Consider the following 19,812-nt stretch of genomic DNA (forward strand, 5'->3'; position numbering starts at 1 on the left):
GGGAAGTCAAGGAGATTAGTGTATCTATAGTTGGACCCAAATGTGAAACAAAAGGTGATAGCAAATCCCTGGAGACCTGATGGCTACAGAGGAATTAAAATTTCAGAACCTCAAGAAAAGATGAAGCCAAGGAGGAAGGAAAGAATTAGGATTCTTTTAATACAGCCATCCCTTTCCTTAGACTTTCTTCTGGAGTTCAATTATTTGAACACAATGTGTTTATTTCTAACAGAAGGCTAAATGATCTTCCATTCGTTCAGTCAACCACTTGTCCTATCAGTACCCTCCCTACCCCAACAGGTAAGAAGTGGTACATCCAGTGGATGGTCCTGGAATTTCCATCTCCAGGTAGCAAATATTTCCAGACTGTGGGTCTGTCTGTTTTTTGTGGGTTTTTTTTTAATGCTTATTTATTTTTGAGAGAGACAGAGACAGTGAGACAGCATAAGAAGGAGGGGGAGGGTAAGAGAGGGAGGGGAACAGAGGATCCAAAGTAGGCTCTGCACTGACAGCAGAGAAATCCATGCAGGGCTTGAACTCACAAACCAAACTGTGAGATCATGACCTGAGCCAAAGTTGGACGCTCAACCGACTGAGACACCCAGGTGCTCCTGTCTGGGTTTATTAAAGCTTTTGTCCATTCATATCCCTCAGTTAAGCTGCTGTAGGGGCGATGGTCCAAAGTACTGTTTTACTGTGCCCTGATACTGCAATGGTTCCTGACTGGCCTCCTTGCTTTCATTGTTGTTGCTTCCAAATACATTGTGGCATATCAGCCAGAAAGATTTTTGAAAAACATAGATCATAGTACTTTATCCTCTACCCCATCCCAGAGGCTAAACTCCTCTAATGGGCTTCTATCACACTTAATAGAATATAAATGTAATGTAATGTAAAATATCTGAATTGTTTATCATAATTTACAAAGCACCACATAATCTGCCCACAGCCTGCCTTTCTTACTTCATCTTTCCCACAAAGCTGTAGCCATACTGCTTTCCTTTCTGTTTCTTAAATGTGCTAAGCTAATGCCTATGGTGACCTGCAACAGCTAGGGATTTCTGTTTTGATTCTTGGAATAGCTGGCTGCCTTTTGTTAGTCACATAGTCAGTCATTCCCTGTCGTATTGCCATATTTGAAATCTCTGCAAACCACCTGCTAATCTGGACATTTACTTACTTTTGTCTGCTTTTCCTTCTCAACCAGACTGCTCTTGTTCTGTGCCTTCACTGTAAGTCCTAGAACAGTGCTTAATAGATAGTTGGTACTCAGTAAACCTTTTTAAAGTGCCTGGTTTCTATCCTCAAAGAGCTTACAAATCTGGTTGTATATCGAAGGTAATGTAAGTGAAAAGTTAAATGCGTATGACAACAAACGAGATGCTAAAAGGTAGTATATGATTAAGTACTACATGAACTTTTTATCATAAAGCATCGATTTAAATAAAATATAAAGGAGGAGGGGATACTTCATTTTCCCCTTTCATCATACCAGTGAAACTGCAGGTTCTAAAAGCCATTTTCAACAAAGGGGAGGTCACAGGTGGAGGTGGTGGGGAGGAGACGGGAGGAATTGCAGAATGAGTAAGCAGAGAATGTGAGTGCCCTTGGACCTTCAGCCCCGGCCCAAGATTGACAAGGACGGCCTACCTTGCCAGGGGATGAAATTCTTAATTATTTGGAACTTGGGGGTAACGCCAGTTGGATGGAATATTTTGAGGTACAACCTTCCGCTCCTAACGAGTTCTGCGGAGGCTTCTCCTCCCTCCCCCCCCTTCTGCCCTCCGTCCCCGCCCGTTTTGGCTCTGCAAGTTGAAACTACAAACCAGGTTTACAAAGAGGAAGTTGCCTTAGGGAGGTAGACCCGCAGCAAGTACAGCTGCGAGGGCGCCGGCGGTAGTGGGGGTGGGGCGGAGGCCACCACCTCCCTTGGAATTGCTAGGCTTTGGTCTCGCAAACACAGAGTGCCTTTCTGCACAGCTGCTGAAATAGGCCAGGCCTGCAGGCTATACGGATATGTTTAGTATCTAGGGGACACTTGTTTTTGTAAACTCCTTTTCCCCTTTCAAAATCTGGCAAACGTTAGTCAACTTGAACTCAGGCACGAACCCACAAGTGTGCGTGTGTGCTTTCAGATCAGGCCCCGCCCCCGCCCTCAGACGCAGGCTGACACACAGAGAGAGACCTGGCCAGATCTTGCTCTTGGCCTTGATTGAAGCGGCTTCCCTGGAATCGCTAGCCCCAGGGCCCGCTCTGCCTCCTCCCCTAAAGGGGACCGCCCGGCTGCGCCGCGCCACAGCAGAACACTGGGAAGAAAGTTTGGAGCGCGGGCGGGGGGAGTCGGGCCGCCGGAGGAAGGGAACGAGCGGACGGGGATCTCCGCTGCAAGTTTGCGCGGCCGTCCCCGCGTCCCGAGGGCGCCTGCCCCGCCCGGCACTGCAGCCGCCGGACATCAGCGCTCCGGGCGGAATGGGGCTTCGGGTTGGGGTCCGCGGCTGCCGCTAAAGGCTCGGCCAGAAGCCTGGAGCGAACTTCTCCTGAGCGCTGTCGCCGTGGGCCCTCATTGTCTGCAGGAACTCTGCGGAGGGGGAGGACTGGATCGCTCTTCCACTGGGATTCGTCAAGAGTTCCGGCGGCAGCTGCGGCGGTTGCAGTATCTCCCTTTGTCCTCCTAGGACCTCCCTCCCTTCCTCTCTCCCTCCCTCAGTCAGTTAGTGGGTCCTGCTGCCCCGGGCGCCGGCGCCCTCGCTGCTCGCTGGCCCCCACCCCAGGGTGCGTCCCTGGTAACTCCTGCCACCTTAGCGTCCCCACCGAGTCGAGTCGAGGGGGCTGCGAGCAAGAGGCAGTCGCAGGCCCCTGGCCGCAGGATGGTGGCGGGGCTGTCCCTGGCCCGCAGTCCCGGGAGCTGGCTGGTCCCTGGGCTGTGGCTGCTGGTGCTCAGCTGTCCTGGGGGGCTGGTGAGCGCCCAGGAGCAGCCCTCCTGCAGAGGAGCCTTTGATCTCTACTTCGTGCTGGACAAGTGAGTGCCGGAGGGAGGTCCAGGGTCTTCTGTTGGTGGCCCTGGATGAGCTGTGGCTGAGGAGACAGAGATGTGTGTGCTCTCTGGGGAGGGGTGTTGGAAACCCGAGGACGGGTACTTTGTGCCCTGTCCAAAGGGCAAGGGCTTTCTTATCTGTGCCGGCTGTGTGTGTGTGTGCGTGTGCGTGTGCGTGTGTGTGTGTGTGTACGTGTGTGTTGTGGGCGGGGGGGAGGTGATCGTAGGAGCCCGGAGCTGCTGGGCTCTCTGGGGAAGTGGGGTAGTCACTGTTTGCCAGTCTTGGGGCCTCTTGGGAAATGGGAGCGTGTCTCTTTGGGGTAGCCGTCTGCATCTCTGTAACCCAGACGGGCTTGTTCCTCGCCACCCCCCCCCCCCCCCCCCCCCCCCCCCCCCCCCCCCCCCCCCCCCCCCCCCCCCCCCGCCGCCTTGTTCTTACCCCCTCACTGGCTAGTTTGCCTGGTCTTATCCTGATCACTGCGCTTTCATTGTGGCCAGGAAAACCTAGGGTCCACACACTCAGGGTGTTTTTCATTTCCTGTGAGGGGAGGTTGTGTTTATTTTGAAGAGTTGAGATCTACTCCAAACAATTGGGCAGGTGGTCCTAGAAGATGGCTTGATTTCCTTGATTCTTCTAGCGCCTAAGTTTTAGCTACTGATACACTTAAATTTTGCTTGAAGAGGGGGTCAGGTTACCCTATGTAAATATTTTTTGTTTTTGTTTTTGTTTTTTCTGATCAGTTCGTTTTCATTTTACAGGTCTGGGAGTGTGGCAAACAATTGGATTGAAATTTACAATTTTGTCCAGCAACTTACAGAGAGATTTGTGAGGTATTTCTCCCACTTTACTTTTCTAGGCAGGGAGGTTTGAGGTGGAAGGAAGTAGACTGAAGTGTAAGGTATCCCTTTTTTGAAAACTTTTTAGGGAGAGTCTTTACTGAGATGTTGATTTTTCAGTGCCTCAAGATCATTATTACATACATGTAGTTATTAGGACAGCCCTTCAGTTGTTCAGGGCTTGTATCATCTGGATCCCAGAAATTTGGCTCAGGCCCTGGGGAAGCATCTTCAAATACTATTCCAAATGTCTTTTCCTTTCTGAATTTTCATCTGTTTTGAATTTAAGTTATGCTTTCTCATAATTTATCACATTAAACAAATTTTATGCTAATAGTATCCATAATATATTTTTCTTTCCACACAGTTCTTAGCATTGTAGAGGTCCTCATTAAGAAAAAAAAAAAGTGTTGGTAAACTTCAAATGAACATGTGTTAATAACCCACTACCAGAAAAGGCACTTGTGTGTGTTTAAAGAAACGAGTTGTGTTTACCCAATGTGTGGGTGTGTGGCTGGTTTAAAATTTAACTGTTCTATATATGCAATAAGCCTTACTAGGAAAGACTGGTTTTCTCTCCTATAAAAAGCATAACTGCTATGAAATCCAGCTTACTCTCTTATTTAGAGGTAACTAGAAATTAGTGGCATCTCTGTTTAAAAATAACCCCAGGACACCAGGCTTTTGAGCCTTCTTTTTCCTTCTTTTTTGAAAGGAAAAAATGCAACGAGCAAATGCAAGTTTATCAAGATAATGCAAAGGACACAAAAAGGAGTGTATCATTAAATATTGCTTCTTTCAGTCTTGTTAGCCCAAATGTTTTCTGTAAAACAGGCTTGGATGATCAAAACATTTTGAAAGTCATGTTGCAAGTAACTTCAAACAATCTGTAGAGGCCTAGGCAATCCTTGCTTTCGGTTATTGGCAGCAGTAAACTTATCCCTATAAAAATGTATGCTTGTCCATGTTCAATCATCAGTCTCCTGCTTAAGAAGCCAAGTATAACACTCTCATTTCTGGACAGGGTCTGAAGTAAAACTGTCTAGGAAAGAAAAATAAGCCCTATATCTTTAAATGTTAAAGGCAGTAGAGACAGTTGTTTATAAATTTTCTGATTTAATCCGAGAGTGCAGAACGTATCACACAGATTTTGATCGAAAGCAACGGATCCTTTCAATACAACGTTTTTAAGAAATGGGGCCTTTATTTATTTGGTCTGGTTTGCACGTTGGAATTCTGTAATACACAGTTCTCTGGCTCAAATTTAGTTGCTTAGTTACTGACTCATAAAACATTGTAGGAAGTGAATAAAGGGTGACTGCTGCAGAGAATGACTTCAAGTATGGATAAGTCTTTGAGATCATTCTGATCTTCAGTTTACAGATCTTTGTTTCCTATGGGCAGTTTCAGGTCTTAGTAATAGTTGCATAGAGTATCATGGAGTCAAGAACCATTACGTGAGATAAATGCCTAAGCTTAAAGGATGTAGCTAACTGGGGCAGGTGTTGCCATATAGAAATATGATGTTTGAGACTTGGGCAATTGAAAATGTCTAATCAAACTAATTGCTTGGTCTCTTTCACATTGTCCATGGCACTCTATAAGTATTCTAACTTCTAGATAGCTTTTGTTTGAACTCCTATCGTAATTGTGGTGATTAAATCAAACCAGCTGCTCCGTAGCCCTAAATATTGTTAATGACAATCACTCAGAAGGGTCTGGCTTCCTTTAAGGAGATGAGGTAGAACCAAGGGAAGAAGTGTTTTCTACAAAAGGATTTTACATTGGCCTAGAATTTATCTTTCTAGTTAGTCTCTTCCTTAAATGGCCCTATGGGTCATGGAGGATTGCTTGAGTGCTGAGAAGCACTGATTGAATCCAAAATGGCTTATGCAGTAATGTTAAGCAGAGTTAGTGTATCTATTTAGGGAGTTCTATTTAAAAGAAGCCTGGATCATCAGAGTCCGATTTTAACTGAGACTCCATAACTATATATCTGTATTGTATCAATATTTCTTTTAAAAATGTTTTAACTGCCTCTTTTCTTATTTTGCAGCCCTCAAATGAGATTATCTTTCATTGTATTTTCTTCTCAAGCAACCATTATTTTGCCATTAACTGGAGACAGGTTAGTGCATTATCATTTCACTGTAGGCTCTTAGTAGAGACTAATCTGGAAGGAATGATTGATATTTCCAAGTGGTGATTCGGGCGTCTCAGTGGACTCAAACAAATGCACAGACAATTCAGCTCTCTTCACTAATAGAAAGGAAAGGAGGTATGCATAATATAAAAGACCAGATAATCTGAAAATCAATATCATTCGTATTGTCCATGGAATGTACAATGAAACCCAGATCTCTGTCTTAGTGGTGTATTTGCTGCTTTCTACCTCTCTTTTGCTATAAGTAGTTCTACATCTTTCTTGTTTAAATGTAATATATTAATCGACTAGGAATTTGCAGAACATTAGGGAGGAGAGAGATACAGATCTCTTTGTATAATTACTAGATTCAGGAGATATCACAGATCTTCAGTCTTATGCTGAGGTCCACCGATGCTGAATATATTTATCCTTGTAAAGGAACTTGCTAGTTTTATTTATAATGTATATACATATAATATTATATATAAATTTATAAATATATACAAATAAAATATATATTATATGTTTAAATATATAAAGATATATAAATACAAATACAAAGATTATACATGTAAATGAAAAAAATATATAATCTTGTGAAAGCTGTGTTTTGCTTAATATGCAGATTTCTGAAAAGTTATACTTGAATACAGCTTTTTTATAAATTATTTTTTTCTTTAAAAATGTCAAGAGAACATAATTCTTATTTGTTTGTTTCTATTTTTTATTTAAATTTTAGTTAAGGAACCATAATATTTAAAAGGACTCAGGGAAAGAAATTATTTATACTTCACAGAATTAATTTGGAAATTATGTTTATATATATGTACATATACATATATATATATATATATATATAAACTTCTTTTTTTTTTAAATTTATTTATTTTGAGAGAGAGAGAGCACGAACATGGGAGGGGGAGAGAGGGAGAGAGAGAATCCCAAGCAGGCTCCATACTGCCAATGAAGAGCCTGACATGGGGCTTGAACCCATGAACCTGAGATCATGACCTGAGCCAAAACCAAGAGTTAGATACTCAACCGACTGAGCCACTTAGGTACCCCTAAGTACATACATATATATGTACATACAGCCCCTAAGTACATACATATATATGTACATACAGCCCCTAAGTACATACATATATATGTACATACATGTATATACATGAATGAACTTATAATTTATTTGTGCTTTAAGTTTTACTTTTTCTGGAGAGGAAATAAGCTCTGTAGGTGAGGAGTCCAGCTTATGCCTTCAGTCGTCTCATCAATGCTTTCCTTCCATACTTTCTTGTATGCATCTGTGTGCCATCAAGAGCCAGAGCAATAGTAGTCCCTTATAACCCAGCTACAATAGCTTTCTATACCTGGTGATTTAATACTCTTTGCCTCCATGAGAAGGAATTTTGTTCATTGCCCAGCTTAATTTTCAAAGAAACAGCTTTGGATCCAGATAGTTCTAATGGAGTGTATTCATTAAGAGAAAGAAAGAACCGTGTTAACACTTATGGGGTGCGTATGCAGGGAAAAGCACTTAGCATAATGCCAGACACATAGTAGACTCTCAGTAATTGTCACCTGCATATGTTGTGCCAGGTTCTCTGTTAGGCACTTTACATATGGATCTTCCAGCACTTGGAAGATGAAGTGTAGTCATTGGTCAACAAAATTGGTATTGCTTAGACATGCATGGAAATGGTTTAAATCGTTAATCTAAATTAGAGATTTTTCCTTTATCACTGGTTGAATCTAATTGAGGAAAGGAATGGGATAAAGAGGCTTCTATTTCAAGAGGCAGCATAAACATAAGCATTTTGCAATTAAGAGTCACTGAACCAACGTACTAGCCAAATGGTCATGGGCAAGATACTTAATCTCTTGATGCCTCAGTTTTGTCCATTTATTTGCATAATGATGACGATGATTGTGATAACAATATCTGCCTCATAAGATTGTTGTGAGAACTAAATTCAGTGAATGTGGAGAATGCAGGACAGAGTCTGGTACGTTTGTATTCAGGAGATGAAAGCTTTGTTGTTGTGATTATTTATTACTATTATTATTATTATTCTAGGGAATATGTAGTATTTTAGTGGTTAGCGAAGAATTATGCTTATTTAAAGGGACAATTGTCCTGCTTGAAAGGATTTATAATATTCTAGGAGAAATTTCAGTAATGCTACTTGTAACTTATATACAGTTTGCTCCTTTCTCTCTTAAATAGGGATACATTCAGTTTTAATGAATTGCACTATTTGCGACATGCTGAACTAGTATGGGATGGCAGAAAGTGCACTAAGAGGGCCTAGGTTACAATTACAGCTGTCCCACGTACTGATTTAGAGACTTGGGGCAAGTCATCTACTCAATGTGTCAGTTTTTATGTCCATGAGCTTCGGATATAGTTGGCCATATTTTTTTTATCTTTTTGTAATTTTTATTATTGATTATCTGCTATTTTCTTAAGAGAGTTATGAAGGTAAAAATAAGACATTGCATAAAAAAGTACTTTGTATATCACAGGACAAAGGATATTATTTCTTAGTTGTTCTTTCACTAATTTTATTTTATTAAATCAGTAACTTCTCAAATTTCTGTGGTTCTGTGTATTTGGATATAGGGTCACTTGTCATCTATTACACATTCTCTGGTGTGTGGAAATCTTTCACATATTTAGATGCAAAATCACTGAACAAATGTTTCCGCTACTATTGTGGATCTTTGTTTCAAAGCCTAGAAATTGGAATTCTACATGTAAACACTCTTGATGTCACATATCACACTCACAAAGAGAGCCGGGTAAATGGGAAACATGGCAGATTTCACAATTTTGGTTCTGTTGCTCATAAATCTACAGTACAGTGATTATTATGAGAAGTACTGCTTTCATGTTTTTCAGAGTATTGCTAAATATTTTCAGTAGAGATGAATCAAGATTGGAAGGCAGTAAGTCCTTACGATAGTGCAGCGTCTTCTTATGGGGTTTCAGCATGGGGTTTCATTCATGCAAATACATGAATAGAATAATAAACTTGGCAAGAAGGGATCAGTTATACATTTTGCATACTCATAATATAAAAACTTTACTCTTTTAAGTGTTTCAGTGAAATACTTTCTTCTTTTCTCTCACCCCCATGATTTTTGTCCTCTGTGTATCTGTTAGCCCATCCTTCCACCTACCTACTTACCTGCTTGCCTACCTTAGATATGATGTACTGAGCATTATGGGCTCTGGGACCAACACAGAGATGAATAATCTAGTGTGTGTGAGAGGAAGGAGTGTGCACATACACATAAATAGCTCAGGGCTGTATCATAGGATCAAATAGGAGAAAAGTGCCATGTTGATTCAATATGGACAAATCCAGCCTCCCAATAATAGAGATTTGAATCAGGACTAATTTTAAAAGATATTTTTTTGCTATTAGGCTGCATAATTGGGGATGGTGAACCATGCTCACTTCAGTTCAATGTGATCTTAATGATGTAAAAGTGATTTAGTTGAAAACATTTAATGAACAGTTATTATGTGCTAGGCAGTGTGCAAAATGCTTTCCATTCATTACCTCATTTCATCCTCATATTAATACATGTAATACATACTATTATTATCTTAACTTTACAAATGAGGAAATATCAGCTAAGAAACGTAATGTAGCTTATCCAAGGACATACACTTAATACGTGGGGAGCAGTATATTAGCCAAAATGCTCTTTTAAAGTATACAGTAGAGCATGTCACTCTCATGCTTAAGGCAGTTCTAATGGCCTAGAAGAGAAGGCACATGTCTCCTGGTGGCCTAAAAGCCCTACCTGATGGCTTTACACAGTCCTCCTCTACAACATTGTGTGCCGCAGTTTAGCCCACAGATCTTTCCATTCCCTGAGGTGACTGAGCTTGTTTCCAGATTACAAATTTTGCTCTCCCTCTGCCCCAGAACTTCTCCTGGCCAGCTCATTCTTACCATTTAGGCACCATCCCATGTGTCCCCTTCTCTAAGACCCCTAGCCTACAGGATCAAGTCTAAAGGAACCCTGGCCCTCCTCCCCAGAAATCTGTCACAATACTCTATTTGGTTATCAGTTTTTGAAATTGTTCTATTAATTAGTTAATTCTTATCTCCATCACCCTACCATAAATTGTGAGAGAGCAGAGGGGTCTTCTTTGTCTTGTTCGTTCATATATTCAACACCGGAACAGAGCCTGGCACACAGTAGATGCTCAACAAATACTTGTTGAATGAATGGTTGAATTGGTCTGACACTAGAACCTGAATTATTAAGTACTGTCATATATTTTCTTTCTTTGAGAAATGAGAAATGATGACTTATATTTCTTTCCTATTCTTATAGATCAGTTATAAACATTTCCAACTCTCTTTTTTTGAATATATTTTTAAAAAATTTAATGTTTATTTCTGAGAGAGAGAGAGAGCGTTCATGAGTGGGGGGAGGAGCAGAGAGAGAGGCAGACACACACTCCAAAGCAGGCTCCAGATTCTGAGCTGTCAGCACAAAGCCTGAAGTGGGACTAGAACTCACCAGTGGTGAGATCATGACTTGAGCCGAAGTTGGACGCTTAACCGACTGAACCACCCAGGTGCCCCTCTGATTGTCTTTTTAATATATTTGTTCCCCATATTAAAAATAAATCATATAATTGTTTGACCTGAGAAGTTTCCATAGGCAAACTTACAGAAAATTAAATAGAAGTCATTTGATTAAGTTTAGATAATGTATACATTTCTGTTATTTAAAAAAATTTCTTCTAATTCCTTAAAATCTGAGTTAAAAATTTACTTGTAATAAAATAGCCCTTCATAAGAATTGGGAACTTATAAATTGATTCATTTATTTTGCACAGAAATTTGGCAGTATCTGTAGAAGGTTAGAAGGTTCCTATCAGCCATTCTACTTTTTAGGACCATGTTCCACTGAAATACTAGCACCAGTGTGCAAAGATAGGTATGTGCAAAATTGGACACTGCAGTGTCGTTCATAATAGTGAAAAACATTCAATCTAGATGCTTATCAATTGATACTGTAATTAAAACATATATATATAGAATGGGATACTATGTAGTCATTAAATGAATTGGAAAATCCATATATATTAACATGAAAATATATTTAAGATACATTAATTGGGAAAAGCAGGAACAGTCTGCTAAGTATGATATTATTTTTCTAAAATAAAAACAAAAAATCTTTAACTGTTTTTATGGTGTGTGTGTGTGTGTGTGTGTGATCATAAATGCATGGAAAAAAGTCTGGAAAATGTGCAACAAACTGCTAAGGACAATACTGTCTTCGCAGTGAGATTCAGGGTGGGGAGAATCTTAATTTTTTAATTTCCATACACTTTGGTTATTCAATTTTATTTCAACATTAATTTATTATTTGTAAAAATTTAAATAAATGCTCAAATTTAAAAAAAAGGGGGGGTTAGAGAGAAAGCATTTGGGAATAACATATCCAGTTGCTACCTTGGAGGGTCCTGAAAGCTCCTTGTTAAAATGAAAACACCAGGAGTGGACCTCGAGTCAAGTAGACATGGAAACTATATACTAGTTGTGTACCTTGGGCAAGTAATTTCATCTTTTGTCGGCCAATTCTTGTCTGTTAAAAGGAGCTAATCATTTCTCCCGTAGAGCAAGATGGGGATGATTAAAGACATATGATGCATGAGAAGGCCTAACTGATGTTGGGTGGAAAGGGGTCTCAGGCTGAGATGGGATTTGGAGGTTATCAGTGTATACTACCATCATTATTTTCATCCTAATGTCCAAGGATTCTAACAGTAGTATGGAGACGTCAAATGAATTTGCTCGAAGTGACACGGCCAGGTAGTGAGAGCTGGGATTCACGTCCAGGTCTGACTCCTGAGTGTAAGCACTTAACCACTGCATTGCCTCAGAATTTCTATGTTCCCTCTTCCCCACATCTCACAATTAGTCAGAATGTGTCATAATTCAAAGACGCATTCATCCTCCAAATTTACTCTGTTCTCTTACAAACTTTTTTGCAGTTTATCTGTCATGCATTAGGTGAGAAGTGACTATAATTTTTTGGTTGTTGCTAATTATATTAGGGAAGTAATTACTTCTGCTTACAAAAGTAACTTTTGGCCAGACATTGTACTAATCCTGAGAGGTCTGGGCAAGATAGCAGCTCAGATTCTAGTCATGGATGTGCTAATAGTTACTTTCAGTGCAGTCCTACCTCTGCTTTATATTCTAGAAAATTAAATACATTGTTACTCAGATCTGGGAGACAAACCCGCATACTGAAGCGGTTAAATGTAGAGGTCAATTTCTCATGCCTCAGTAAAGCATAGTGAAATGGCATAAAAATATACACAAACTGCAGCGAGTATGGACTTCAGGTGTGAACCATGTAGCATACATTAGTAAGTGTAGACTAAATTGGAGGGAATGTTTTTCACAAAAAACAGATTGTGCAGAGCATCTTGTAAGCAGATAGTTTTGAGTCCAGGACTGTTACCTTGGATTCTTTGGTTTGGACTTTGGGCCATGGAGACATTGGCATATGTTGGTCTTAGAGTGACATGCTAAATCAACTATGAGCAAGTTTTTATATAAAGTACAATAAAGTTAGCTAAACCTGTTAGTTCCTAAGATATTAGAATGCATTAGCAATGTTTGTGCTTAGAAGATAACTCCTTCCCTGCTTTGTAACCTTTAAACATTTTTTAAGTTGAGGAGCTAGTAGAGAGCAATTACTTTTTTGCAGTTCATCCTTCATGCAGTAGGTAGTATAGTAGTATATAATAACATGATTAAATAAAGTGGGTATATTTCAGTGAATGAACAGATTTTCCTTCATTATTTTTTTCTAATTTTATCAGCTTGGTTAATATCGTGTTTTGTTATTATTATTTTTTTAATGTTTATTTTTTGAGAGACAGAGACAGACCAAGCATGAGCAGGGGAGGGGCAGAGAGAATGGGAGACACAGAATTCGAAGCAGGCTCCAGGCCCTGAGCTGTCAGCACAGAGCCTGATGCGGGGCTCGAACTCATGAACCGTGAGATCATGACCTGAGCTGAAGTCAGAGGCTTAACTGACTGAGCCACCCAGGCGCCCCAGTATCATGTTTTATTAATGGAAGGAGGCAGTAAAAGTAGTAGATGGAGTTTATTGAGCACTTACTATGTGTCAGAGATTTTGCTAAGTGCCTTATATGCAATAGCTCGGGTAGAGTACTAAGGACTAAAGTGCTAAGTGGATTGTAAATTATTGGTAATTTGTAGAGATGTAAAATAACACGTTGAGAACAGTGTTTCATATTCTACTCAATCTGCTAAATTTTACCTTCTAGAAAACATTTAATTGGGGCACCTGGGTGACTCAGTAGCTTGAATGTTCATCTCTTGATTTTGGCTAAGGTCATGATCCTGGGGTCGTGGGATAGAGCCCCACGTTGGGCTCTGTACAGAGCGTGGAGTCTGCTTGGGATTCTCTCTCTCTCCCTCTCTCTCTGCTTGAAAGCATGCTCTCTCTCTCTCTCAAAATAAATAAACATTAAAAAAACTGTATAATTCTATGTAATTGGCTGATCATCACAAAGTTACTGCATCGCTACATTTTGTTTGCAGTTACTATTTATTTCAAGAATTAATGTTCCTGGCTAATAATCTCTTGAAGACAAACAGAATTGACGTATGATACAAATATTTATAACATTTATGCACATGCACTTATCTAAATTGGCATTTGGTAGCATAAGTATATGAAGCTTTGTAGCTTTTGTGGCGGATTGTTCTGTGGCTTCCATTTAATTAAGTAAAGAACACATACAAACATATATATATATATATATATACACACACACACACACACATATTTAAATACATAATTAAATTACATATATTTAAGTTTATAAATTCATTTAAATATAAAGTTTAAAAATCTGGTGTGGGCCTATGGCTGACTTAAACCAATAGAGTTCAGCCCATGAAAACATGGAACTAAGCCTTAATAAGGCATGGGAGTTTCCTTTCTTGTACTCCTAGTAGCCAGCTGTCATGTAAAAACTTTGATTACCCCAAGACCACCATCGTAAGAGGAAATCCAACCTAGCCATGTGGAGAAGAGAATGATCAACAGTCCTAGCTGAGCTACGCAATAGCCAGCACCAGTTCTGACTTGCCAACCATGTGAGTGAAGCATTTCAACTCTTCTAGCCATTCCTACTTCCTAGCTGACAATGTGTGAAACTTAGGAACTGCCCATTCAATGCACAGGATTATGAGGAATAAGAAATTATGTTTTTTACACCACTAATTTTAGTGTAGTTGATTATGGCCAAAATGGAAATGTGACTGAGGTAGGTGCCAAATGACCTTGAAGAGATTGATAGTGAAAACTGGAAGGGCAGTGAGCAAAATTGTTAAATTGGAGGTTGAGCAGAAAGGACCATTGTCCTTTGGTGGTAATGTGCAAAATAGAAAATGTACATAATTTGATACATGGGGATCTCCTAAAATTTTTAATTTTTTTTTTTAGTGTTATTTTTCAGAGAGATGGAGACAGAGTATGAGTGGGGGGAGGGGCAGAGAGAGAGGGAGACACAGAATCTGAAGCAGGCTCCAGGCTCTGAGCTGTCAGCACAGAAACCATGAGATCATGCCCTGAACTGAAGTCAGACGCTTAACCAACTGAGCCACCCAGGCACCCCAATCATAAAATTTTTAAAGGGCTTTTTTTCAACTTGGATTAAAAGAGATAGAGATTTCAAAATGAGAGACTTCTGGGCTTCAATTTTATATGGGCAGGAAGGAATCACACGTGGTCTACTTGCAAAAAAGAATGACTCAGAAAGTAAGACCAAAGCCCAGAGGATGGAGCTGAAAGCCACAAAGATACAGTTCCCCTTAGAGTTGAGCCCTAATCAAAGAATTGGGAATATCCACACAGATGAAATATGACACTTCTGGTACCAATTTCTCTTTTGATTCATGACAAAACACCCCAAAACTTAGGGGCTTAAATAAGAACAATTTTATTACCATTAACGATTCTGTGGTTTGAGGGCTTGGCTGGGAGGTTTCTCTGCCCCATGTGGTATTACCTGGTGCTGTAGTCACAGAGGCTGGTTTGTTTGTGTTTGAGGCTGGTTGTTGATTCTGGAGCTCAGCTAGAGCTGTTTAATGGAATAACTTGATTCTCCTCCATGGGACCTCTGAATGTGGCATAGTTTCTAACAGCATGATAACTGGGTTCCAAGAGAGAGCATTCCAAGAGCAAACATTACAAGATGAAGGAAACAAAATCCCTGGTTTTCTTAAAGGTTGGACTTAGATGTCCAACAACATCACTTCTACCTTATTCTATTGCCAAACAGTAGCAGGAGTAGACCAGATTCAAGGGGAGAGGAGATAAATGTCATCTCTTGATGGAAGAATGGGCATACATGAGTGGGAAGGAATTGACAGAGGTCATATTTGGAGATTATCTACTAGGGATTTTATAAAAAGTAATAATGAAATTCCAAGATGAATCTCTTCTGAAATAAATATGTTAAGTTAGAGAAAAAAATATAAAACTTGTATATAACCAAAATAACAAATGAGATAGGTGATTTTGGTGCTAGTCTTCAGATTCTAGTATGACCCATAATCCATCTCAGTAATTTTAAATGCCAAGTGTCCTTTACTTTTATTATTTATTATTACCCTTTTCCTCTCATTCCTTTTGTTGTTTTCTATATATTAAAATATTTATTAACAACATTAATACATTCCCTTTTGTTATTTTAATATTACCATTATGTCCTTCTTGAATTATGTTAGAATAGATTGGAACATTCTGCTTTATCTCCATGATTTTGTATGGTATTATTAAATTTAAACTCTCAAGGACTTAATAATTAACAATATGCAGAAATACTTTCTAATACAACATGAGGATGGAAGTTTTATTAATTAGAAATGACTGAAAATTTAAAAAAATATCTTAAAAGTTTGTGCAGTAAAAGAAGAACATTTTGAGATTGTTGGTATTTGACTGTTTACTCAAGAGCCATAGTGAACCTTATGCATATGATTTGTAGTTCGTGTGATTTAATGTACAGTTTTAAAATGGTGTGTTTTATCAGGGACGATTAAAGGGATAGTTCTCAAATGAGGCTTATAAACCATGACTAACAAAGCTGATAATTCAAGCTTATGTTCTCTTTTATGGATAAAGAGATAGTACAGTGAATAGACATAAAGTTGGTATTGATAATTGAATACTTATGTGCCATGCAGTATACTAAGTGTTTTACATATAATAGTATCTTTAATTTTTATAACAACTCTACTATGTAAGTACTACCCTCACCCCCATTTTTCAGGTGGGAGAAATGGAAGACTAGAGAGGTTACATAACTTACCCAATGTTGCAAGACTAAGAGGCATTGGGGCTAGGAACTGAGGCCAAGGCCCCATTGCTTGACCTGTATGCTACATTCATTATTTGATGCAGAGTGGCATAATGAAAGAATTGAGGGTTGGCTTGTGGATGACCCCACTCCATCCCTGACACATTATGTGATAAGAGAATAATAACTAATGTCTACATAGCACTCACTTTGTACCAAACACATATACATATGCATTATATGATAGGTTTTCCAGAAGAGTAACATAGCAATGAAAATGAGAAACTATAATGAAGAGGATTTGTTTTGGGTGCTAGTCACTTTCTTTCTCCTGTCTCTCTCCTAATACCCTCTCTGACCAGTCACTTACTTCCTTTCGAATGCTCAAAGGTGCCAAATAACATTATGTTGTAAATATCATAGTGGACACCCAATAAATACGTATAAAATGAACGAATGAAAACCTAACTGGAGCAGGCATTATTATTTACATTTTATGGATATGGAAACTGAGCTCCAGGAGATTAAATAACTGCTGGTATTATATAGCTCGTTAGTTGCAGAACCAGACTTGCAGTTCATTTTTAATTTGCTCTAATCCTTGAGTCTTCCTACGTCATTAACATAGCTTCCCATTTAACTTCTTTCCAGGAGTTCACTATAACTCTTTCCTCTCTTTTTTTTCCTTTTCCTCCTTTCTGGTTTCTATATCAAAATGTTCAACTCTCAGTTTGCTGGGTGAGCTCTCCTTAGAATCAAGGAGAAAGTAGACTGGGTGAACAAAATCCTACTAACACGGGAAATGACTAATATCAACTTAACGACAATAGTAGCTACAGCTTACTCAGTACTTATGTGCCACTGAATCCTCACAATGGCCCCATGGGGTAGATATTTTCACCTCTATTTTACAGATGAAGAAACAAGATAGGGCTTGGAATTAATCTGTATTATCTCTGGCTGTAAGCTGTACCATCTGAGAAAGTATATTGTACAATTTAAAAGATTATCCTAGGTACCCCCCAGCCCCTTCAGTAGAGGACTGACTGGCAAAATAGTTAAGGAAAAGAGCATTCCAATAACATGCAAAGGTTTTTAAATTAGTTTAGATTAGAAGTTCTTAATTCTGGCTGCACATGAGAATGCTCTGGGGAGTTTCTAAAAACCTGAATCTTTTTTTTTAAATTTTTTTTTCAACGTTTATTTATTTTTGGGACAGAGAGAGACAGAGCATGAACGGGGGAGAGGCAGAGAGAGAGGGAGACACAGAATCGGAAACAGGCTCCAGGCTCCGAGCCATCAGCCCAGAGCCTGACGCGGGGCTCGAACTCACGGACCGCGAGATCGTGACCTGGCTGAAGTCGGACGCTTAACCGACTGCGCCACCCAGGCACCCCTAAAAAATACCTGAATCTTTCACAAAACAAGTAAATTAGAATCTCTTCTGTTAGAGCCCTGAAGAGATTTTTTTTAAGCCCATCATTGATTCCAGGGTACAGCCACGGTGGAGAACTAAGGTGCATCTGTAGAGATGTGTGTGGACTATTTGTGAGCCCTTCTCATATCACCACATAGATTCAGTCTTCACTTGCGGTGGGTGCTCAGCAGGGGGATATAGATTGACTAAAATCTGGAAAGAGCTTTGAAATCTGAAAAGTTCAGGGGCGCCTGGGTGGCGCAGTCGGTTAAGCGTCCGACATCAGCCAGGTCACGATCTCGCGGTCCGTGAGTTCGAGCCCCGCGTCGGGCTCTGGGCTGATGGCTCAGAGCCTGGAGCCTGTTTCCGATTCTGTGTCTCCCTCTCTCTCTGACCCTCCCCCGTTCATGCTCTGTCTCTCTCTGTCCCAAAAAATAAATAAACGTTGAAAAAAAAAATTAAAAAAAAAAAAGAAATCTGAAAAGTTCAATTACCATACAGATATACTGTATAAACCTAATGTCCTTAGTCACAGGTAAAAGTTACTTAAAATAAAAAAAAAAAGTGCCTCAATTGTGTTAGTTGGGCAAGTTAGAATTCTCTGCCAACCATTTTATTATGCCCCTATTTACAATATATATTTATGTTTAGTTATGACATCTTGAACACTTTTCAAAATCCAAAGTGTTCTATGCGTGGGGAAAAGCCATTGATGTAGCACATTATATGGCAGCTGTAGTTGCTGTGTTTCCTTTCCTTCTCATGTCTTTTTGTCCTTTCCCTTCCCTTTTATCTCTTCCTTTCCCTACTCAGCAGAGAAATTTGAAAGATACTAACAGAGTGGAAAGTGTTATTTTATAGATTTAAAAAATGAGTCCGTGTGTTTTTGCCTTTCTTCCCTGTCCCTCTCTCTCTTTCTCTCTCTAATCAGTATAATTACAACATAAAAAAGAAAGAGTTGATTATACATTTTGGCCCCCTGATTCTCAACAAAAAAAATCGAGCTTTAATGTCCCATTTTACTTGTCTCAAGTCTCTTTCCAAAAAATATTTGAGGCGTCACTGAACATAATAACATTGCAGAAAGATAACAACTTAAAGAAAAGAAAAGTTAAGATCTTGCGAAAGAGGATGTAGCAATAGGTTAATCATAGGAGCGTAGCAGAATTCTGTGAATGAGTAAGAAATTTACCGTGGGCTTCCCAATAATCATGGCAAGAAACAGTTCACGTAGTTGTAGTTAGCAGAATGGAGGAAGTATGTAGCGATTACTCAGGGATGACAAGAAACTTCTGCCTCGAGACCTTATAGGGGACATTATGTGTTATGATAGCAGTGCCCTTGACTACCGCTTCACAACAAATACCAAAGTAGTTTTGGTATCTCTCTTCCTGTAGTTGAAGACCTAAAGTTAAAACCAAACTTGGTGAGGATGATCTAAGATGCTGTGGGATTTGAGCTTTGTAATGTGTAAATATTTTTTTGTTTTTATCATTCCTCACTTGCCTTTTTTTTTTAAAGAGTCTTCTTCAAGTCTTAGTGTAGATGAATGAGTCCTGTTTTTAACCTTCAACATCATTTGCTTTCCCCTAAATTAGCTGTTTACGAATAGACAAATTTAGAACTTCTTTTTAGTGGCTTGGGATTTTTTGAAGCCCTGAGATCTGCCCTGTCTTGTTTTAGCTTTCCTTCCCCCTAAAGTGATACTTGTTGATGCAGTAGAGGCCGACAGACTGTGTGGTTACACTGGAAGGAGATAAGACCAGGGCTCATGTGTGTTGATGTTGACTGTGGGCAAGAAACGCTTTTCCTCTAGGGACAGTGCGGCTGCAAAAGGAATGATGGAATTCAGTGCTATGTAGAATGTTATGGTATCATGTGTGGGTATGGATAGAAAAGCCAGGGGCACTCTACTTCTAATGAAATGAGCTAGCTGAGACATCCCTTCCAAAAAAGCTGTGAATTCCACACTGGGCAAGTGCATTTAAC

The 19,812-nt window shown here is 39.6% G+C and overlaps 1 protein-coding gene across 1 annotated transcript in view; it reads left to right on the plus strand.

The window, feature by feature from the left end:
* The first annotated feature begins 2,154 nt into the window (after positions 1–2,154).
* ANTXR2 (ANTXR cell adhesion molecule 2) overlaps positions 2,155–19,812 on the plus strand; it is a 155,896-nt gene continuing 138,238 nt past the window's right edge. Inside the window, exons 1-3 of the mRNA XM_043572387.1 lie at positions 2,155–3,019; positions 3,794–3,865; positions 5,928–5,999. Coding sequence (XP_043428322.1) covers positions 2,868–3,019; positions 3,794–3,865; positions 5,928–5,999 — 296 coding nt within the window. The 5' untranslated portion in view covers positions 2,155–2,867. The remainder of the gene's footprint in view (positions 3,020–3,793; positions 3,866–5,927; positions 6,000–19,812) is intronic.

The sequence above is a fragment of the Prionailurus bengalensis genome, chromosome B1 (genome assembly GCF_016509475.1).
Source record: "Prionailurus bengalensis isolate Pbe53 chromosome B1, Fcat_Pben_1.1_paternal_pri, whole genome shotgun sequence".
Classification (NCBI taxonomy): Eukaryota; Metazoa; Chordata; class Mammalia; order Carnivora; family Felidae; genus Prionailurus; species Prionailurus bengalensis.